Below are 22,032 nucleotides of genomic sequence, written 5' to 3' on the forward strand. Positions count from 1 at the left end.
TCAAAGTAGATGGAGACAGATATCCCACATATGAGACCCGTTTGGACACCCTACTGCAGCCACAAATGAAGAAGTGGACATTCATCTGCACTGAAGTCTATGGATAGTATGGATTCAGCCGAGCCAATGACCATCTTGGAAAAATATGGCTACCTCTCTTCCCCTTATCAATTGGATTGGATCATGCAGGGGTGGCATTTATGCACATGTAATCGAAGTACATGTATCAAAGTACTACTGGCAGTTATAACATGGATGAATGTGACACGCATCTTTATTCTCTTCATGCAGGTAACCAGCTTTTCCAATCTCTGCTCTGAATCCACTCCTGTGTGTCTCCATTCAATGTCAGCAAGCGGTTAATCCTGAATGCTATCTATGTGTTTTCAACTATGCAAGCTTATATCTGGTATTTAGTTTTTTCAACTTACTCTGCTTGTCCCCTTATGTTGTGAGGTCAAGAAACTTTTCAAAGTGCTTTATGATCCATGTAGTGCTGGACATGTGTTTATTTGACCACAACACTTTATTGGGTCCTGGTGTCTCAATTTAGTGTGATTGATTAACGAGAAGAGAGAGAGCAAAAAAAAAAAAAAAAAAAATCTTAGCCTTAACCTCCTATATATTCAGACCTAGCTAGGGGGAGCATTTATGCAGGGGTGGCATTTATGCACATGTAATCGAAGTACATGTATCAAAGTACTACTGGCAGTTATGACATGGCTGTTAGACAGGGCAGGAGACAGGCAAGACATTTATATACATCTACTCCCTGTACATTAGGAGTACAACAAATATATACCATATGCATTTGTGTAATTTTTATCCTGGCCGCTGCATTCACACACATCCACCACCCTGGCATTAACTCTCTACACTCCATCCATATCGGCCCCTCATTCCTTTCCTCTCCTATGTATAGCACTCACACTCTTTTCACATTGTTAAATTGCACAGATCCAGTCAGTCCCACCATTCAACATCAGAGACGCTCTCACAAATCACTTAACCATCTGCTCACTCTTTCTATCCTCCTTCTCCTAGTCGCAGGAGACATTGCTCCCAACCCTGGTCCCCCATGTTATAGAAAGTCAAACCCCCCCGACTGCTACACTTAGAAACCCCTCTAATCTTATAAATATTCCCTGCATGCCATCTGTCTCTCTTAATTGTGCACTTTTGAATTCTCGCTCAGTGTGTAACAAACTCTCCTTCATCCATGACTTCTTCCTTTCTAATTCTCTTAACCTCCTGGCTCTTACTGAAACCTGGATCCAGCAGTCAGACACTACCACTGCTGCTGCTCTTTCATACGGGGGGCTACACTTCTCTCATACCCCAAGATCAGACAATAGAGCAGGTGGAGGCGTTGGTCTGCTCCTATCACCAAAATGTACCTTTCAGGTTACCCCTCCAGTACCCTCACTTGTCTTCCCTTCTTTTGAGGTCCATGCCGTCAGACTCTACACCCCCTTCTCCATGCGAGTGGCGGTGGTGTATCGTCCTCCCGGCCCCTCCCATCAGTTCCTGGATCATTTTGCCACTTGGCTTCCACATTTTCTCTCCTGTGACATCCCTACCCTCATCATGGGAGATTTCAACATCCCCATTGCTCTTCCCCTCTCATCATCTGCTACTCACCTTTTATCTCTAACCTCCTCATTTGGCCTTTCGCAGCTTACTAATTCTCCAATGCATGAAGATGGTAACTCCCTCGACTTGGTCTTCTCTCGGCTTTGTGCAGTGGATGATTTTGCAAACTCCCCTCTCCCGCTCTCTGACCACAATCTTCTTTCATTCTCTATCAAGAACTGCCAGGCTGCTCAGGTCACCCCCACTGTCCAGACTTATAGAAACATACAGGCCATTAACACCCAGAAACTTATGAAGAACTTACAGTCTTCATTGGCCCCTATCTCCTCCCTCTCATGTCCTGATTCTGCATTGAAGCATTACAATGAAACACTTCAAAGTGCCCTGGATGAATTTGCACCCCCTATAAATAGAACACCACAACGCAGACGGCGACAACCCTGTCACACGGTGCAAACACGTTTCCTGCAGCTGTGCTCCAGGTGCGCCGAACGTCTGTGGAGAAAATCCAATCTACACAAAGATTTCATCCATTTTAAGTTTATGCTTAGAGCATACAACACTGCCCTTCACCTCTCCAAACAAACCTATTTCAACACCCTCATCACCTCACTGTCCAACAACCCGAAACGTCTCTGACACTTTTAATTCTCCACTCAATCCAAGAGTACAGGCCCCAACCATGGAGCTCCGAGCTGACGATCTGGCCAATTACTTCAAAGAAAAAATTGACCAGATTCGACAGGAAATTATCTCCCAATCACCTCATACCATGCACTGTCCTCCCTCCCCCACTGCATCTAGCTCACTCTCTGATTTTGAACCAGTCACAGAAGAAGAAGTAAGCAGGCTCCTTGCATCTTCTCGCCCAACCACTTGCACCAGTGACCCATTTCCGTCACATCTCCTCCAGTCCCTTTCCCCTGCTGTCACCCCTCACCTAACTAAAATATTTAACCTCTCTCTCTCTTCTGGTATTTTTCCCTCCTCATTTAAGCATGCCATAATACATCCACTACTTAAAAAACCATCCCTCGACCAAAACTGTGCCGCTAACTATAGACCTGTCTCTAATCTTCCCTTCATCTCTAAACTCCTGGAACGCCTGGTCCACTCCCGTCTTATCCGCTATATCTCAGAAAACTCTGTTCTCGACCCTCTCCAATCCGGCTTCCACTCTTTACACTCCACTGAAACTGCCCTCACTAAAGTCTAATGATCTGCTAACAGCTAAATCAAATGGTCATTACTCCATGCTAATTCTCTTGGATCTCTCTGCAGCATTCGACACTGTGGATTATCAGCTCCTCCTCACTATGCTCCGTTCCATTGGCCTCAAGGACACCGTTCTCTCCTGTTCTCCTATCTCTCCGACCGCTCCTTTACTGTATCTTTTGCCGGTTCCTCCTCCTCTCACCTTCCCCTTACTGTTGGGGTCCCCCAAGGATCGGTTCTAGGCCCCCTCCTCTTCTCCTTGTACACTGCCCCTATTGGTCACACAATCAGTAGATTTGGTTTCCAGTACCATCTCTATGCTGATGACACCCAATTATATGCTTCTTCTCCTGACATCACGCCAGCCTTTCTAGAAAACACCGGCGATTGTCTAAACGCTGTGTCTAATATCATGTCCTCACTATATCTGAAACTGAACCTGTCAAAGACTGAACTCCTGGTGTTTCCTCCCTCTACTAATGTACATATACCCGACATTGCTATTTCTGTGGGTGGTTCCACTATTACTCCCCAGCAACAGGCCCGCTGTCTTGGGGTCATACTTGATTCCGAGCTTTCTTTTGCCCCCCACATTCGATCATTGGCTCGCTCTTGTCATCTGCACCTCAAAAACATTTCTAGAATTCGACCTTTTCTTACTTTTGACTCTGCAAAAACTCTTACTGTTTCTCTTATTCATTCTCGTCTCGACTATTGTAACTCTTCTAATCGGTCTCCCTCTTACCAAACTCTCCCCTCTCCAATCTGTCTTGAATGCTGCAGCCAGGATCATATTCCTCACCAATCGTTACACCGATGCCTCTACCTTGTGCCAGTCATTACACTGGCTACCCATCCACTCCAGAATTCAGTATAAACTTATTACCCTCACCCACAAAGCCCTCCATGGCTCAGCACCACCCTACATCTCCTCCCTTGTTTCAGTATACCACCCTACCCGCGCCCTCCGTTCTGCTGATGACCTGAGGTTAGCATCCTCAATAGTCAGAACCTCCCACTCCCGTCTCCAAGACTTTACACATGCCGCGCCAATTCTTTGGAATGCACTTCCCAGGTCAATACGATTAGTCCCCAATCCCCACAATTTTAAGCATGCCCTGAAAATGCATTTATTCAGACTGGCCTATCGCCTCAACACATTAACCTAATCTATCCCTGTGTGGCACAGCCAAAAGTTTTACCATAACCAGATTTCCCGCATCATGTTCCCACATGCTTTATGCATCCATTAGCTCTCTGTGTCCGTACTGTCACACACCTAACATTATGGCTGGTCCATACAATCAGGGCAACTGTTACCACCCACCTTTCGTGTCTACCTCTTTCCTCAGACTGTAAGCTTACGAGCAGGGCCCTCTTTCCTCTTGGTATTTGTTATAATCTAATGTATGTGATTATTGTTATGCTGTAATGTCTATTGTCTGTACAAATCCCCTCTGAAATGTAAAGTGCTGCAGAATATGTCGGCGCTATAAAAAAATAAAATTTATTATTATTATTATCAACAAACAGCCATTAGGTACCAAAGTCCCACAAGTATCTACAGTGGTTGAGGCCCCAAGATTTCCTTGGTAACTGGAATTGAGAATGGGGCCAGACTGAGCTAAGGTTCCCAAATCTAGTCAAAATACATAGCAAATGTCCCATTTAAGGTCCAAATTCTTCTAAAGTTAAAATGTATTATTTTTCATTTACAAAAATTTCTAAAAAAAAAAAAAGATTGAGAAATGAGCACATATGGGTCTAAGACACGGAAAAAAAAACCCAGATGAAATAATTGAGGTTTCTCCAGGAATATCTTGAGGTACCTGTATATCTTATTCCGGCTGTTTCCATGGCAATACTTCTTGATAATTTAAAATCCTGTTCAAGTCCTCTCCTTCCCATGAACCACACTGTGTTTGCTGACTAACAGGCTCAGCAGTGCAGTAAATATAGTTAAGATTATGTAGGAGTTGATAAGGAAAGCCTGGGATGACCTCTGATACTTTATAATGAATAATTTATTTCACAATCACTCCTGGAAGACCAAATCCTCCTAAATCCTAAAATATCCGAGAGGTCTCTGTAAGACATCACTAATATATTTGCTAATGTAATAAACTGTCCGCAAAATAACAAAAATACACAGATGTAGAGGCCCACGACCACAAGAAAATATTCAGAGAATGTCCAATATACGATCGATTGGAAAGGAAGGCTTAAGACTACACGAATAACTTGGCCAGCACAAGAGGAGCCCCTGACTATGGGAGCGAGCCTATGACTAATGGAGGTCGATGGAAAAGGAGCATGGGGCGCCCTTTATTGACTATAATATTTGACTGTAAATTGCAAAACAATTGGGTTATACAAAGTGTGCAACTTATGCCAAATCCAACTTTCGTACTATAGATGCTAAAAGGTAGCCATTCCTTTCGAAGAATGGGAATCCATAGTGGTATTTCCCTCCTCCAAAAAGTTAATAGTAGTTTTGATTTAGCATGAGGCCCACCTCTTCATAGGGTCCCAAAATTTATGATTAAAATCTCCATGGTTTGCTGGTTTACTCAGCTCCTACTGTTCTATGAGAGTACTGTACAGATTTGTCCCTCTTTCTTAGTGATGAGTGGCGCGAAATGACCAACTTCGGAAAAAAAAACACATGATAAATAAACATGATATCGTGATAACCTGGTTTCATTTGTAGTAAGCTCAAGAAGTGAGTAAAGAGAAGGTCAAGACCTTAAACGAAGTCAAGACATTAAGTGAGACCTTTTGGAAGATTTCCGTTCGACAGTGCCAGTTGCTGTTGGACCTCAATGTATTTGAGGAGGTAGAAGATTGAGCATATTGTATGACCCATTGTCAATGGACCTTGTTGTTGAGTAAGAACTTCATTTAAACTTAGTTCATACATTACATATGAGCTCCAGACTGACTGGAACTCTTACATTTATATACCCTTAGCGTCCAGTTGACCAGTGGTTATACTGCAAATATTGTTGACATCAGATCACAATGGGTTTAGAAAGGTAAAAACATCTCATAGGAGCTGCAAAATTACTGTTGTAGAGTAGCAGGTGTACTTCACAACTATGACATTGATGTCCTATCCCTAGGATAAGTCCTAATTATCAAATCTGCTGGGGTCCACCACCTGGCACACCCACCGATCAGCTGATTTCATCTCCTGCCGTGTCTCCGTCAACTGTTTAGTGGCCGCTCCCAGGTACTGCAGGTCAGCTTCTATAGGACACACCCTATCCTACAGAACAGAGAACATGGAGAAACGTTTCCTTTTTTTCCACGTATGAGAAAAACTGATGACACTCGGACCACTCTGTCTAAACTCTGATAAAACTTTAATCAGCGTCTGATCAAAACAAACAGTCCATTTTTCTCATACATGACAAAACGGGGCCTTATTGATTGAAGGTCAAGTTCTCTAGATACAAGTTTGGAAGGGATTTGGATCTCCTTAAAGGGTTTGCCTGGTGAAAATAAATTAACTTGTTGATATGTTGAGAACCCGATGATTGGCAGAACGGGGGTACTATATCCCCTACAGGGCACTTTAATCTTGTTACACAATGGAGCATGTCAGATACCCCAACACAGCTCTATTCATTCTCTATGGAGCTGCCGGAAAAAAGAAAAGCAGAGTGCAGTGCTCGAAATGAATGGTGCAGAGTCACAGCTGATCCATTCTAATGAAGATAAAAGTTCCCTGCTCTACCGATTTTGTGCGTGTCCCAGCAGTCGGACCCCCACCGATCTAAAAATGATCATTTCAATGGACGATTAACTTGTTTTCACCGAACATCCCCTTTAAGAAGGCCAACTGGGCATGAAGTCTTATTGACAATGAAACATGGGAAAAAAGTATTAAGCGTGAATTAGGTCTTTCTTAAAGCTGACCAACAGGGCTTGAAGAATATGGACTTTTTTTTAAGACAAATGGAGGTATTTTCTAAGGGGGCGGACAATATAAACATTACCTGAAAAGACACAAATGGCGATGCCACAAGCTGCATGGAATGATTTGTACTTATGCAGAAGTCTTCTGGTTTTCCTGCTTACAATCTATAGAAAAAAAAAAAAAATATATACCACTCATAATATAGAGGTGATGGCGGTAGACAGATCAGTTACCATGGTAACACTACAATTCAGCTATAGCAGAGCCGAGTCTGTTATCGCAGTGCGGTGATTTAGATACTAGTATTGCAGGAAACCCTCCTATATAAGGAACGGATGACAAATGCCTGATAATGTGCGGTCCATGGCAGGTTTTGGGAAAAATTGGAATTGTATTGATTACAGAAGAACATAAATACCACATGTAGGCCTAAAAACCAGTCTAATAGTAAAACTGACTTTATTGCCCATAGTAACCAATCACAATGCAACTTTCATTTCTCCTCAGTAGTTTAAAAAATGAAAGCTGAGCTCTGATTGGTTGCTGTGGGCAACATGGTCAGTTTGGATATTTCTCTCTCATCTTCCATAGGCCCCGAGTCATCAAGATGGACGATTTTCACACCGGCGTTGAAGAGGCGTGCTGGATTCTGACACTCTTGATTCGTTAAGAGGCAAATGCCTCTTAGGCCCCAGTCAGACGTTCAATTCTCACGTACAAGTGGTATCCGTGGTTTTCGCAGATAGCACTCGTACCTGTGATAATCTATGGGGCCATTCACATGTCCGTGATCTTTTGATCCGAGGGTCACATCAAAATTGTCAATGCAAGACTATGGGTCAGTGAAAAATAATTGGACTGCAATAGAATGACATTCACTAGTGCAGTCCGATTTTCACGGACCGTCAGTATGGAGAAGATGGAGAAACTATTCCTTTTCTCTCCACGTACGAGAAAACCAACGACACTCGGACCACACTGACTAAACTCTGATAAAACTCTCCATTTTTCTCATACGTAAGAAAATGGGGCCTTTAATGATTGAAGGACTGGAGTAAGCTTGTACTGTAAGGAACGAAGCCACTCATCATGAATTTGACGAGTCGGGGGGGGGGGGGGGGGGAATTCGCAAAAAATTAAGCACAGCCTTTGATTAACCGGTGCCATAGTCTTTTTTATTTTTATCTAGGGAGCTATATCAGGGCTAGTTTTTGGTGGTACAAGTTAGTTTTTATCATTACCATTTTGGGGTCCATATGACGTTCTGATTTCTTTTTAATAACTTTGCTGGAGGCAAAGTGAACAAAGTAACAGCATTCGTTAGTTTTTTATTGTTTCAGCGTTCACCATATGTGATTGATATTACAATATTTTATTAGGTTGAATATCAAATGTGTTTCTTTTTTCAAAATTTTTTTAGATTTTATTTAATTATTTATTCTGGGAGAAGTGGGGTGTGGGACATGAACATCTATATCTAATTTTAGAAGACTTTTTTTTTACATTTTTATTGGTTCCACCAATGTACTTGAACCTGTGATTACTTTATGACTTGGGTAATACACTGTATTATAATATGTATGTGATATATTACAATACTTTTTTGGCATTTTTTATTGGTTTCCCCTATGGTACTTGAACCTGTGACTATTTTATCTCTTGGAGAATACACTGTATTGTCATATATGTAATTTATTACAATACTGTAATATTGCCATGTACTAGAAAATTCTCAGCCACAGACTGAGCTTCTTGGTGGACAAACATGGAGGATACAAAGGCATTCTGTAGCATCCCCACCCCGCCTGGCTGCCATGAGAATTTCATTGACAACCGTCTGACCACCCACACAAAATGTCTATGAGCTATGGAAGAGATACCCTTCCCCATTTTCAACCTCTTAAATGCCATGGTCATAATATACGGCAGAATCTAAGAGGTTAAACTGCTGCGATCCGAGCTAGCTCTGTTGATTTGCTCATGGGGATTTTATGGCTCACGTGTCACTTCATCTTTATGATGAAAAAGGAACCCACCAAACCAAATTTTGGAACATTAGTATAAAAGTTATGCCTAGAGGTTGTAGAAGTCGGCATTCGTGAGGATAAATAGTTTGTGAATCTTCATTGTTGTAGCATTGTGAATCCATCCTGGGGTTACTACGTGGGGGGATATTGGCAGGACCTGGGGTCATTACAGGGAACCTTCGATTACATAACTGGACATCGGTGCTATAAACCGCAAGATGTGGTTAGAGTCACTTTTATTACTATTCTGTTGGAGCGCAAAAGCTTCCTATTGCTCCTGTGATTTAGGCTAGGACACCGTGGTGTCTGTTGGTCATCCGTGAGTCTTTGTAAAATCACTGCATTACCATGACATTTATACAACTTTCCCTTTGTATGACAACAAGTCATGGCCAACTTGCAATGGCCTCCAGGATTTTGGTCACCTCCCGAGTAACCAAAGGATGCCACGGAGCCCTAGCTTTAATAAGTGAAACTTAAAGTATTTTTTCCAAAAAAAACCAAGTTATCTCCTATCCATTGGACAAGGAACCCGAAAAAGAGGCTATTGAACCCTGCAGCCCCATCTTGAATGGAGCTGAGATGTGCATGCTCAGCCTCTGCTCCATTCATTGGCACGATAACTGCCAGAGAAGAGAGAGTACAGCTCTCGACTTTCTCACTTAGTCCCATAAATGGAACAATGAAAGGGGCACTTGCACAGCCACCTCTCAATTCCAATGGACATTTCAGAACCCAATTCTTTGCATTGCTAGAGGTCCAGTGGACAGACTCCCAACAATCAGCAAACTATCAACTATCCACACTTTTTTTGGTAACCAACCATTTACAGGTGCCCAAGTATTGACTCATCCTCAATTCTTCCACATTTTGGTGCAACCTTATTGATTAAAAACATACTATTCTATTGAGTATTTATGAGCCTTAACAGCTGTGTGGGACCAGTTTTAGGACAGGTAGGGACAATTGGAGGATGTATTGGCTTATACTATGGTCTACTAATATTGATATTGCTGTAAAAATACCAGAAACCATGATGGAATTGCATAACTCCAATGTGAAGCCCAGGACATAGGGTCATGGACTGGTTACAGCAACTAGAAACACAAAGCATCTACTAATCCAACAAAAACAATATGGCAACTCAATGAAGAAAAATGTAGAAGAGACGTGCACTTACCATTTTAGATCTACGGACCAGAGCCAGCAGAGTCCGGCACATCGGCAACAGAACCAAGCTGCAGTTGAAGTTGAGGATGGAGGCTGAAGCTCTGCTTATACACAATCCTAACTGGACAAACACAACAAGCGTCAGGGTGAAGTGTAGACAATAAGTCCATTAATATAGCAACAATAGTAGGCAACTAGTCCTTGGTTGTAGTCCATTGGTGAACATTATTGGGTAGCTCTACTGGGTCATAGGTTAGACTCTGACCATTTTGGAAATAGAAATGTATCCTTCCTCACTTTCCTCTTGAGTTTATAAAATCATTGAAAATTTAGTATGGCGTGATCTCCATTTTCTAAGAAAATCGACATTCCAAAATTACTAGAGGACAAGACCGAAGAATACATTACCTATATTTCCTACAGTGGATAGTGATCAAGTGCTAGACCTTCCTATAAAATAGTAGGAGCTATAGGTTGTGCGCCCACTCCATAAAGTACTGATGACAATTTTGGCTTTACTGGGATCCCCATCTTTTTCATATATAGTCTTAAAAAGGACCTGTCACAAGGTAAAAAATGTTTTTGCTCTTATTTTGAGTATTTCATCAATCGCTCAGAGGGTAATTATGTAGAACAGCCTAAAGAGACGCCGCCAAAAGAATCTTCTGGGCAGCGACCTCTTGGTAAAAACCATAAAAATTACCAAGTTGGTCGCATTAAATAAAAACTTCGGAACCATATAGGTGATTAAAAAAGCAAAAACATTGGATCTGCAGGAATAAAATGAGAGTGAAAATTGGCCGCTTTTGTCCCCCTTATAGGTCCTCTTTTAGAAGCTCTCAAGGTCTATGAGCTAACTCTCCAGACTCTGTGGATTACCCCTCCATCCAATATAAGGGTCCTTTTTTACCATTTCTCTTGGCTCAATATATCCAGAGATAAGTGTCGTGGGATGACCAGATTTAAAAAAAAAAAAACCTGATTTTGGGATACTCAGATGGGAGATATTTATGCTATATATTTCTATATGTGCAGTGGAATATTTAGATTATGAGAACCAGAACAGCTGCCATCTGGTTGTGATGGGAATTTCAGCCTGATGGAGGATTTGGTAGCATTCCTCCATAAATACGGTAATTGAATTTGTATAATGATAAATTGTGAGTCGTTAACAAAATTTGAGGGAAGGTGGACTCGAATGAAGCTAGTATTCTACTTGAAGGTACATGAAGCCCATTCACTTACTGAATGTTCTCAAGATGAAATAATGATGGCAAGACAGGAGTAAACAGATAAATTATGAAGGCCGACATCAACTTTCCTTTTTTGATATCTTCCCGAGACACAAACAAGTCATGCTCATGAGTTTTACATGTCTCCATTCAAAGAGAATTTGAGAAGCAATTTTTAAATTTTAAAAGAATCTTCTCCTCCCGGATTCTAATTATGTTTAAGAAGTGAGCTTGTCAAAACTGACATGGTGGAACGCGCTTTACTGACCAACCTCGAAGAATAAAAGCACCATTATACTACAAATCCTGTGAATATCATGCACGCTAAAGCAGGATGTCATTCCCTGGTTATCAACAGATTCTAATTTCAAGAAGGTATTAGGGGTGTAAAGACTTCGAGTGAAATCTAACTCTTCGGAATTCAGGATCTTTTTCTTTTGCTAACAAAATAGTGCACATAATTCACACTCATGTCAAAGACAGAATCAGTATCTCCCTAAGGCAGGGATCACACATGCGAAAAACTCGCACGAGTCTCGTATCTCAACACCCGGCACTGCCGCCAGCACTCGGGACCGGAGCGCTCAGCTGCATGTATTTCTATGCAACTGAGCGCTCCGGTCCCGAGTGCCGGTGGCAGTGCCGGGTATTGTGATGCGAGACTCGTGCGAGTTTCTCGCATGTGTGACCTCAGCCTAATGTAGCCTATTTTAAATGTGGTCCCTCATTTGATGATTTTATGGACCACTCCTACAGATAGTGGAGGTGGAATCAGAGGTGTAATTTGAAGTTCTTTGATTCCAATAAAAATCTGTAAAAAGCCACCACTTGCTTTGTGTTACCCATATAGAGTCTACTCACGTCTCTGAGACAGTTCTTGGACATATTAGACAGCAGAAGTAGCTGTCACACCCAATTCCATTGTTCTTTAACTTTTTTTAGTGGATCCTCTTCACCAGTGTTCTACCACCATTATGGGTGCTGTAATTTCTTTTCCCTTATGTTTCAGCATTGAGGTTCATATTGTCAATGGATTTCCTGCCTCTAACTGAAAGACTATTATGCCTGTATGCATTTTGACACACAGAAGAGAAGGAGCAGAGACACAAGACCAGTCCCCATTTCCTGTAGAGAGACACAGATTAACCCTCACTTCCTGTAGAGAGATAAAGACCCACTTTTACTTCCTTTAGAGAGACAAAGGACTACTGTCAATTCCTTTAGAAAGATAAAGACCCGCCCCCACTTCTAGTAGAGAGATAATGACCCGCCCCCACTTCCTGTACAGAGATGAAGGACTGCAACCACTTCCAGTAGAGAAAAAAGGACTATCCCCACTTCCTGTAGTGAGACAATAGACCACCCTCGCTTCCTGTACAGAGACAAATACTTACCCTCACTTAATGTGGAGACAAAGACCTATCCTCACTTCCTTTAGAGAGATAAAGCACCATTCTCACTTCCCGTAGAGAGATAAAGGACTACCTCCACTTCCTGAAGAGAGATAAAGGACTACCTCCACTTCCTGTAGAGAGATAAAGGACCACCCCCACTTCCTGTAGAGAGATAAAGGACCACCCCCACTTCCTGTAGAGAGATAAAGGACTACCTCCACTTCCTGAAGAGAGATAAAGGACTACCTCCACTTCCTGAAGAGAGATAAAGGACTACCTCCACTTCCTGAAGAGAGATAAAGGACCACCCCCACTTCCTGTAGAGAGATAAAGGACCACCCCCACTTCCTGTAGAGAGATAAAGGACCACCCCCACTTCCTGTAGAGAGATAAAGGACCACCCCCACTTCCTGTAGAGAGATAAAGGACTACCTCCACTTCCTGTAGAGAGATAAAGGACTACCTCCACTTCCTGTAGAGAGAAAAAGGACCACCTCCACTTCCTGTAGAGAGAAAAAGGACCACCTCCAGTTCTTGAAAAGAGACTAAGCTCCGCCTCCACTTTTTGTACTCTATGGATTACACTTGACAACAGAAAGTGGATAGCAACTTGCATTGGAGCAAAACATCTTGTGGCCATCACTTCTGGGTGATTTTTCAGGTGTAAAGGCAACAATTTATGGAAAAAAAGAATTTGCAGATTGTCTGTTTATCACATCATCTATTAAATGAGATCAAGTCTGTAGGGCTGACTCAGATGTGATACAGCATGTGCTTTATCTTTTGGGTGTCAATCACTTAGATTTACAAGTCACATCCATATAATTTCTTTATCTTGAACTACTCTATTTAATATCTCTGCATGCACCCACCTTTATATGTTGATGGTCCTTTAACCGTATGCTGATCACAATTGTCCTTAATTGTAGCTGGCAATAGCAGCCAACTTCAGAGGTGTTGTGGAAAATGCAAACCGGTGATTCAAAGGTGAAGATTGTGGCAAATTTACAATCGCAAAACAATTCTAAAAAGCTAAACACAATTTATGTACAACATTGATCCCACCTAAAGCGAACTCTATTTAATACACCACCCCCATGTCGTGGCACAGCCATGTGTGTCCTTCCATGACGACAACTGCTAATAACAGTCATTGGTTTCAACAAGGCTTGGGTCTATAATCACAAACTGCTCTGGAAAATCACTGCTGAAGCCTCCTGCTCAGAGATCTGACACTGGGTCATTAAGAAAAATAAAGTATAGACGTGATGTTTGCTGAAATGGTGGTGACTAGTTTATGGGGTGCACCTGACGTCCTCCAACTGGAAAAATCAAACAAATATTCTGCCTTTTACAAATTGGAAGAAGGATGGTACAAAGGGCCACAGACAGCTGAGGGTCCCTGTGTAAAAACTGTTCTCAATTCTGAGCACATTCCTTTTGTCATTCACAATCCTTCCTCCATTAAAGGTGATGTCCTATCTGTTTAGGTGATAAATGTACAATTGCTACCCCCAACAATCCGGATGGGTTTTGTATTCCCCATGTATATGTGGCAGAATAGTGCCCATGTCAGACCGCTATTCCATTCACTTCTATAGGTCTATGGGAGTGGTAATGCACATGTAAAACTATTGCTCCCATATACGCATTACTACTCCATTCACACCGGAAATGTGGGACCCCAGCTCTCCTTATGGGGTCTCACCACTGTTGGTAGGTAATTTATGTTGAAGTGAGAGTAGAATTTTTTTTAGCTTAGCCCCTTATAGGCAAATAGACAATATGTCCACAGTTTCCACATTGTTAACTGAATCAGTGTTCTCAGGACAGCCATACTATTAACAGTTGTGATGGAGTATAAAGTGGCTGACTCCGTCACTTACCCCAGCAACCCATGGGTATCATTAGAAAGATTGGTCTTGTAGTAAATCTTGCTTTCCTCCATCCAGGGTAATTAGTAATATATCCCCATCTGGTGCTTGGGGACAGGGACAACATGGGCCTGTGTGATTGCAAATCACAGGTCAGGGGCATGCTGAAGCTGTCAGTACTATGATTGACAGATTAGTCATCCAGTCTAGTGCAGAAGACTGCTAAGCTGTCAGTGTGTTGATTGACAGCTCTGCCGTCCAATCTGAGACTGGGAGGCATTGGCTGTCTCCAGATGTTCATTATCCTAGGTGATTGCCAGGCTTCTTAACTGGGCTGTTTCTCCCAGATCTCTGCCAGATGTACATTCAGCTACTGTGTGGTTTGTCTCTCTGTGTCTTGCATTCTGTTTGTAGACCTTTTGTTGCCTGACCTTGGACCTCGTTCTGACCATCTGTCTGTTTAACCCCTTCTGCTCTGATCTGCTATCCTCCAGGTATTCTGACCTTGTAACATTACCTGACTACGCCTCTGGCTCTTGCTTCTGTTTATGACATACCTTCCTGTCCTTTGACCTCGGACTCCTTGACTATCCCATCTCCCGTCTTGGCCATGAGAAGTGACTCAGCGTCACAGGGTCCCTATGGGCACAGGTTGCACATATAATATGTTTTTCAACATCACCTAAAGGCTAAGAATACCTTTGAATCTTTTTTTATTGCATACAATAGGTAAAAAAAAATTTCAGTATTTATTATTAAACATTTTTAATCACTTTTTATTTGCTGCTTGCACAGATTGCAAACAGCTTAATGCTTTTAAGGGTCAATCCGGGCTGTTGGCTCAGTCCCTATCACTACAAGTAGTCAGAAACAGTCATGACTATAGAAAGTCACTTGGGTATCTTCAAAAGTTCCATAACAATCAGGGATTTCAGTAGATTTCCACTGATGTAGTAATTGTCACCTATGTCAAGGATAGGTGATAATTTCTTCTTACCGGAATACACTATAAGAACTTGGATTACAGACAACTACTAGCCAGTACTATGAACGATGAAAAAGTAACAAAAATCTTTACTTAATATATAAATATATATATACACTAGCTGAAGAGCCTGGCGCTGCCCGGGCATAGTAACTAACTACGGTTAGTTATAACAAATTATAATGATTATATTTATATATAAAGCTGAGTGTAGAGCCCCGCCCACTCCGCATAGCCACATTCACTATAATATCCCACATCATCCCGTCAGCCAGAGCTACCGGACTACTACCCCTAATATCCCACATCATCCAGTCAGCCAGAGCCACCGGACTACTACCACTAATATCCCACATCATCCCGTCAGCCAGAGCCACCGGACTACTACCCCTAATATCCCACATCATCCCGTCAGCCAGAGCCACCGGACTACTACCCCTAATATCCCACATCATCCCGTCAGCCAGAGCCACCGGACTACTACCCCTAATATCCCACATCATCCCGTCAGCCAGAGCCACCGGACTACTACCCCTAATATCCCACATCATCCCGTCAGCCAGAGCCACCGGACTACTACCCCTAATATCCCACATCATTCTGTCAAAGCCAGTAAAAGTAGAATAGTGAAATTGCACAGAAACATGGTTCACTAAGATCTCAGGTTTTCTACTGATCAAGCTGATATTCTCACTTATCTGCCACCATAAATATCACAGTCTTGCTTTTCACCAATGGACAGGCACAAACCTTATACATTAGTACAGTAGAGAAACCTTCACACACATTTTCATGCACCGTCAACTTGTAATTTGTCCGGCTGAGTTGCTCATGGATGTACAGCATCTGTATGCAGTATAGCATCATATTTAATGGGTTGTTATGGGAAAAGCATTACGTGTTATATGGGTATATTCAGGTGAATTATGGGGAAAGTAGCACTTTAAAAAAAACTCACAGCATCAGAGCACAGTAACACATCAATAATGCATAAAAGTGTCTGTGAGAAAATATTAAATCCACATGACATTTAATATGTGCACTTTCCTACATTCAGGTGTGTCACTTCATGATACCACACGGGAGGGGGGGGGGATTCATTTCTGTCATGTACTCACTGCTCCTTTCTTGGGGACAGACGATGGCTGGAGCTTATGTTCCTGGGGATGCTAGATTTCTCCCACCATGTCAGTGTCTGCTGAGGTGTTGTCAAATGGGAAAACCTGCGCATAGCACCCAATCACAGTTCAGCTACTTTTAACCAGCTCTGGTGAAATGAGAGATGCTTAGTGATTGGTTGCAAGGAAAACTGTTGGTCATAGCAACCAATCACAGCTTAGCTTCTTTTGAACAGCTCTGGTGAAATGAAAGATGCTTCGTGATTGGTTGGTGATACACACATTTTTATATATAGAGACTAGCTGAAGAGCCCGGCGCTGCCCGGGCATAGTAACTAACTACAGTTAGTTTTAACAAATTATAATGATTATATATATATATATATATATATATATATATATATATGTGTATAGCCCTGCCCATTCCGCTTAGCCACATTCACTATAATATCCCACACAATCCCGTCAGCCAGAGCTACCGGACTACTACCCCTAATATCCCACATCGTCCCGTCAGCCAGAGCCACTGGACTACTACTCCTAATGTCTCACATCATCCAGCTAGAGCCACCGGACTACTACCCCTAATATCCCATATCATCCTGTCACAGCCGCCAGACTGCTACACCTAATATCCCACATCATCCCGTCACACTCGCCGGACTACTACCCCTAATATCCCACATCATCCCGTTAGCCAGAGCCCCCGGACTACTACCTCTAATATCCCACATCATCCTGTCAGCCTGAGCCACCGGACTACTAACCCTAATATCCCACATCGTCCCGTCAGCCAGAGCCACCGGACTACTACCACTAATATCCCACATCATCCCGTCAGCCAGAGCCACCGGACTACTACCCCTAATATCCCACATCATCCCGTCAGCCAGAGCCACCGGACTACTACCCCTAATATCCCACATCCCGTCAGCCAGAGCTACCGGACTACTACCCCTAATATCCCACATCATCCCGTCAGCCAGAGCCACCGGACTACTACCACTAATATCCCACATCATCCCGTCAGCCAGAGCCACCGGACTACTACCCCTAATATCCCACATCATTCTGTCAAAGCCAGTAAAAGTAGAATAGTGAAATTGCACAGAAACATGGTTCACTAAGATCTCAGGTTTTCTACTGATCAAGCTGATATTCTCACTTATCTGCCACCATAAATATCACAGTCTTGCTTTTCACCAATGGACAGGCACAAACCTTATACATTAGTACAGTAGAGAAACCTTCACACACATTTTCATGCACCGTCAACTTGTAATTTGTCCGGCTGAGTTGCTCATGGATGTACAGCATCTGTATGCAGTATAGCATCATATTTAATGGGTTGTTATGGGAAAAGCATTACGTGTTATATGGGTATATTCAGGTGAATTATGGGGAAAGTAGCACTTTAAAAAAAACTCACAGCATCAGAGCACAGTAACACATCAATAATGCATAAAAGTGTCTGTGAGAAAATATTAAATCCACATGACATTTAATATGTGCACTTTCCTACATTCAGGTGTGTCACTTCATGATACCACACGGGAGGGGGGGGGGATTCATTTCTGTCATGTACTCACTGCTCCTTTCTTGGGGACAGACGATGGCTGGAGCTTATGTTCCTGGGGATGCTAGATTTCTCCCACCATGTCAGTGTCTGCTGAGGTGTTGTCAAATGGGAAAACCTGCGCATAGCACCCAATCACAGTTCAGCTACTTTTAACCAGCTCTGGTGAAATGAGAGATGCTTAGTGATTGGTTGCAAGGAAAACTGTTGGTCATAGCAACCAATCACAGCTTAGCTTCTTTTGAACAGCTCTGGTGAAATGAAAGATGCTTCGTGATTGGTTGGTGATACACACATTTTTATATATAGAGACTAGCTGAAGAGCCCGGCGCTGCCCGGGCATAGTAACTAACTACAGTTAGTTTTAACAAATTATAATGATTAGCTATATATATATATATATATATATATATATATATATATATATATATATATATATGTGTATAGCCCTGCCCATTCCGCTTAGCCACATTCACTATAATATCCCACACAATCCCGTCAGCCAGAGCTACCGGACTACTACCCCTAATATCCCACATCGTCCCGTCAGCCAGAGCCACTGGACTACTACTCCTAATGTCTCACATCATCCAGCTAGAGCCACCGGACTACTACCCCTAATATCCCATATCATCCTGTCACAGCCGCCAGACTGCTACACCTAATATCCCACATCATCCCGTCACACTCGCCGGACTACTACCCCTAATATCCCACATCATCCCGTTAGCCAGAGCCCCCGGACTACTACCTCTAATATCCCACATCATCCTGTCAGCCTGAGCCACCGGACTACTAACCCTAATATCCCACATCGTCCCGTCAGCCAGAGCCACCGGACTACTACCACTAATATCCCACCTCATCCCATCAGCCAGAGCCACCAGACTACTACCCATAATATCCCACATCATCCCGTCAGCCTTGGCTCAGAACCAGAGCACTGAGTGGAACGGTCCTAACTTCCATACCGGGGATCCCTTTGAGAGGCCTGGCGTCAGAACCAGAGTGCTGAGTGGATTTGCCCTGACTTCCATACCAATGATCCCTTTAATAGAAGCCTGGGGTGAGAATCAGAGCGCTGAGGGATTTACCCTAGCTTCCATACCGGAGATCCCTTTGAGAGGCCTGGGGCAGTACCAAAGCGCAGAGTGCATTTGCCCTCACTTCCATACCGGGGATCCCTTTAAGAGGGGCCTTGGGTCAGAACCAGAGCGCTGAGTGGATTTGCCCTAAATTCCATAGTGGGGATCCCTTTAATAGAACCCTGGGGTCAGAATCAGAGCGCTGAGGGATTTTCCCTAACTTCCATAGAGGCGATCCCTTCATGAGAGCCTGGGGTCAGTACCAGAGCATTTGAAGGCAATTGCCCTGACTTCCATACCAGGGATACCTTTAACCTTTAAGAAAGCCCTGGAGTCAGTACCAAAGCGCAGAGTGGATTTGCCTTAACTTCCATACCAATGATCCCTTTAAGAGACCCTGGGGTCAGAACCACAGAGCTGAGTGGAACAGTCCTAACTTCCATACCGTGGATCCCTTTAAGAGAGGCCTGGGGTCAAAGCCAAAGCGCTGGATGGATTTGCTCTGACTTCCATACCAATGATCCATTTAAGAGGGAAGATGTGCCTCTGGGATGGAGGATGTGTGATGGGTATATAGGCACGGGAGGGGGAATTCATTTCTGCCATGTGCTCTCTGCTCCTTTCTGGAGGGAGCAGACAATGGCTGGGAGCTTATGTTCCCAGGGATGCTAGATTTCTCCCACAATGTCAGTGTCTGCTGAGGTGTTGTCAAGTGGAAAAACTTGCTCATAGCAACCAATCACAGCTCAGCTTCTTTTAACCAGCTCTGATGAAATGAGAAATGCTTAGTGATTGGTTGCAAGGAAAACTGTTGCTCATAGCAACCAATCACAGCTCAGCTTCTTTTGAACAGCTCTGGTGAAATGAAAGATGCTTTGTGATTGGTTGGTGATACACACATTGATATATATGTATATATACATACATAACACAGTTGTGCTCAAAAGTTTACATACCCTGGCAGAATTTTTGCTTTCTTGGCCTTTTCAGAGAGGTTAGTGGTTGGGTGAAGCCATTTATTGTCACACTACTGTGTTTTCTCTTTTTAAAATCATAATGACAACCCAAAACATCCAAATGACCCTGATCAAAAGTTCACATACCCTGGTGATTTTGGCCTGATAACATGTGCAGAAGTTGACACAAATGGGTTTGAATGGCTACTAAAGGTAACATCCTCACCTGTGACCTGTTTGCTTGTAATCAGTGTGTGTGCATAAAAGCTGAGTGAGTTTTTGGGTTCCTGACTCTTACATCTTTCATCCAGTCACTGTTGATTCTGGATTATGAGTCATGGGGAAAGCAAAAGAATTGTCAACGGATCTACGGGAAAAGGTAGTTGAACTGTACAGAACAGGAAAGGGATACAAAAAGATATCTAAGAAATTGATAATGCCAGTCAGCAGCGTTCAAACTGTGATTATCAAATGGAAAATCAGGGGCTCTGTAAAAACAAAACCATGTTCAGGTAGACCAACAAAAATTTTGTCCACAACTGCCAGGAAGATTGTTTGGGATGCAAAGAAAAACCCACAAACATCAGCTGAAGTACTGGACTCTCTGAAAACTAGCGGTGTGGCTGTTTCAAGATGCACAATAAGGAGGCACTCGAAGAAAAATGGGCTGCATGGTCGAGTCACCAGAAGAAAGCCATTACTGCGCAAATGCCACAAAGTATATCGCCCACAATGTAATGAATGGAAGCGGAGGCACAGATGTTGTAGTGCACATTCGTTTATTGCTATTTTTGTGGAACCACGGACCGGGGGCCTCTGAAGAGGACGTGACTATGCGATCCCAGACAACCATAGTAAGACCCATCGAACAGGATCAGATTGGAGTGTTCAGAGGATGCAGGTGCTACCAACAGTTAAACCCCGGACATGTGGAAGCTGGCCCAGTGGAACAGGTAAACAGGCAGGGATAGCAGGAAGCGCTGAACTTGACAGGCGGGAGGCGACAGCATGGGACGAAGCTGGCACAGGCAGTACCGATGTCGTCCAGGGAATCGGAGTGACGTACGACTGAGTGCAACGGAACTTGCACAGGCAGCACTGGTATTTTCCCAGGTACAGAGTAGAGATCCGCTGGCAGTCTGAGAAGACAAACAATATTGGCTACTGGCAGGACACTAGTGGTGCACAACAGAACACAACTGGAAATTAGCAACAGGAAACACTTGTTGCTCCGGTGCCTCCTCTATGGCAGAGGAGCCAGAAATAGTACTCACTGTTTTACCATTGGCTTGGAGCATTTTTGAAAAATGTGCGCTGTCTCTTTAAGAGACCGGGAACGCGTGCGCGTGCCGCGACCTCAGCGTCATACCAGGAGAGCTGCTGGCCATGCACCAGGTAGCAGCAGCAGGAGAGGAGCCAGAGAATGAAACTGGGCAGCGGGGAGCAAACTGAGAGTGGGGGCCCTGAAAGGGACCCCGCAGAGGTACGGATATTACATGCAATACGCAAAACAGCACAAAGACAAGCCTCAAAACTTATGGAATAAGGTAATTTGGAGTGATGAGACCAAAATTGAACTTTTTGGCCACAACCATAAATGTTACATTTGGAGAGAGGTCAACCAGGCCTATGATGAAAGGAACACCATTCCTACTGTACAGCATGGCGGTGGAACGCTGATGTTTTGTAATGTGTGAGCTACAAAGGCACATGAAACTTGGTCAAAGTTGAAGGAAAGATGAATGCAGCATGTTATCAGGAAATACTGCTGTGCATGGGATGCACTTGGACGTTCCAACAGGACAACGATCCAAGACACAGGGCTAAGTTGACCTGTCATTGGCTACAGCAGAACAAAGTAAAGGTTCTGGAGTGGCCATGTCAG

At 43.2% G+C, this 22,032-nt stretch overlaps 1 protein-coding gene across 5 annotated transcripts in view; it reads right to left on the bottom strand.

The window, feature by feature from the left end:
- The window catches only part of NOX4 (NADPH oxidase 4), a 372,675-nt gene that overhangs the window by 280,000 nt on the left and 70,643 nt on the right, over positions 1–22,032 (bottom strand). For 3 of the 5 annotated variants that reach the window (XM_073569264.1, XM_073569265.1, XM_073569266.1), the window contains 2 exons: positions 9,938–10,048; positions 6,810–6,894 (listed from right to left, as the gene is read on the bottom strand). In XM_073569264.1, coding sequence (XP_073425365.1) covers positions 6,810–6,894; positions 9,938–10,048 — 196 coding nt within the window. The remainder of the gene's footprint in view (positions 1–6,809; positions 6,895–9,937; positions 10,049–22,032) is intronic. The other 2 variants (XM_073569267.1, XM_073569268.1) reach the window with 1 other exon arrangement.

This window comes from Dendrobates tinctorius, unplaced genomic scaffold, assembly GCF_039654945.1.
Source record: "Dendrobates tinctorius isolate UK_male_01 unplaced genomic scaffold, ASM3965494v1 ptg000023l, whole genome shotgun sequence".
Taxonomy (NCBI): domain Eukaryota; kingdom Metazoa; phylum Chordata; class Amphibia; order Anura; family Dendrobatidae; genus Dendrobates; species Dendrobates tinctorius.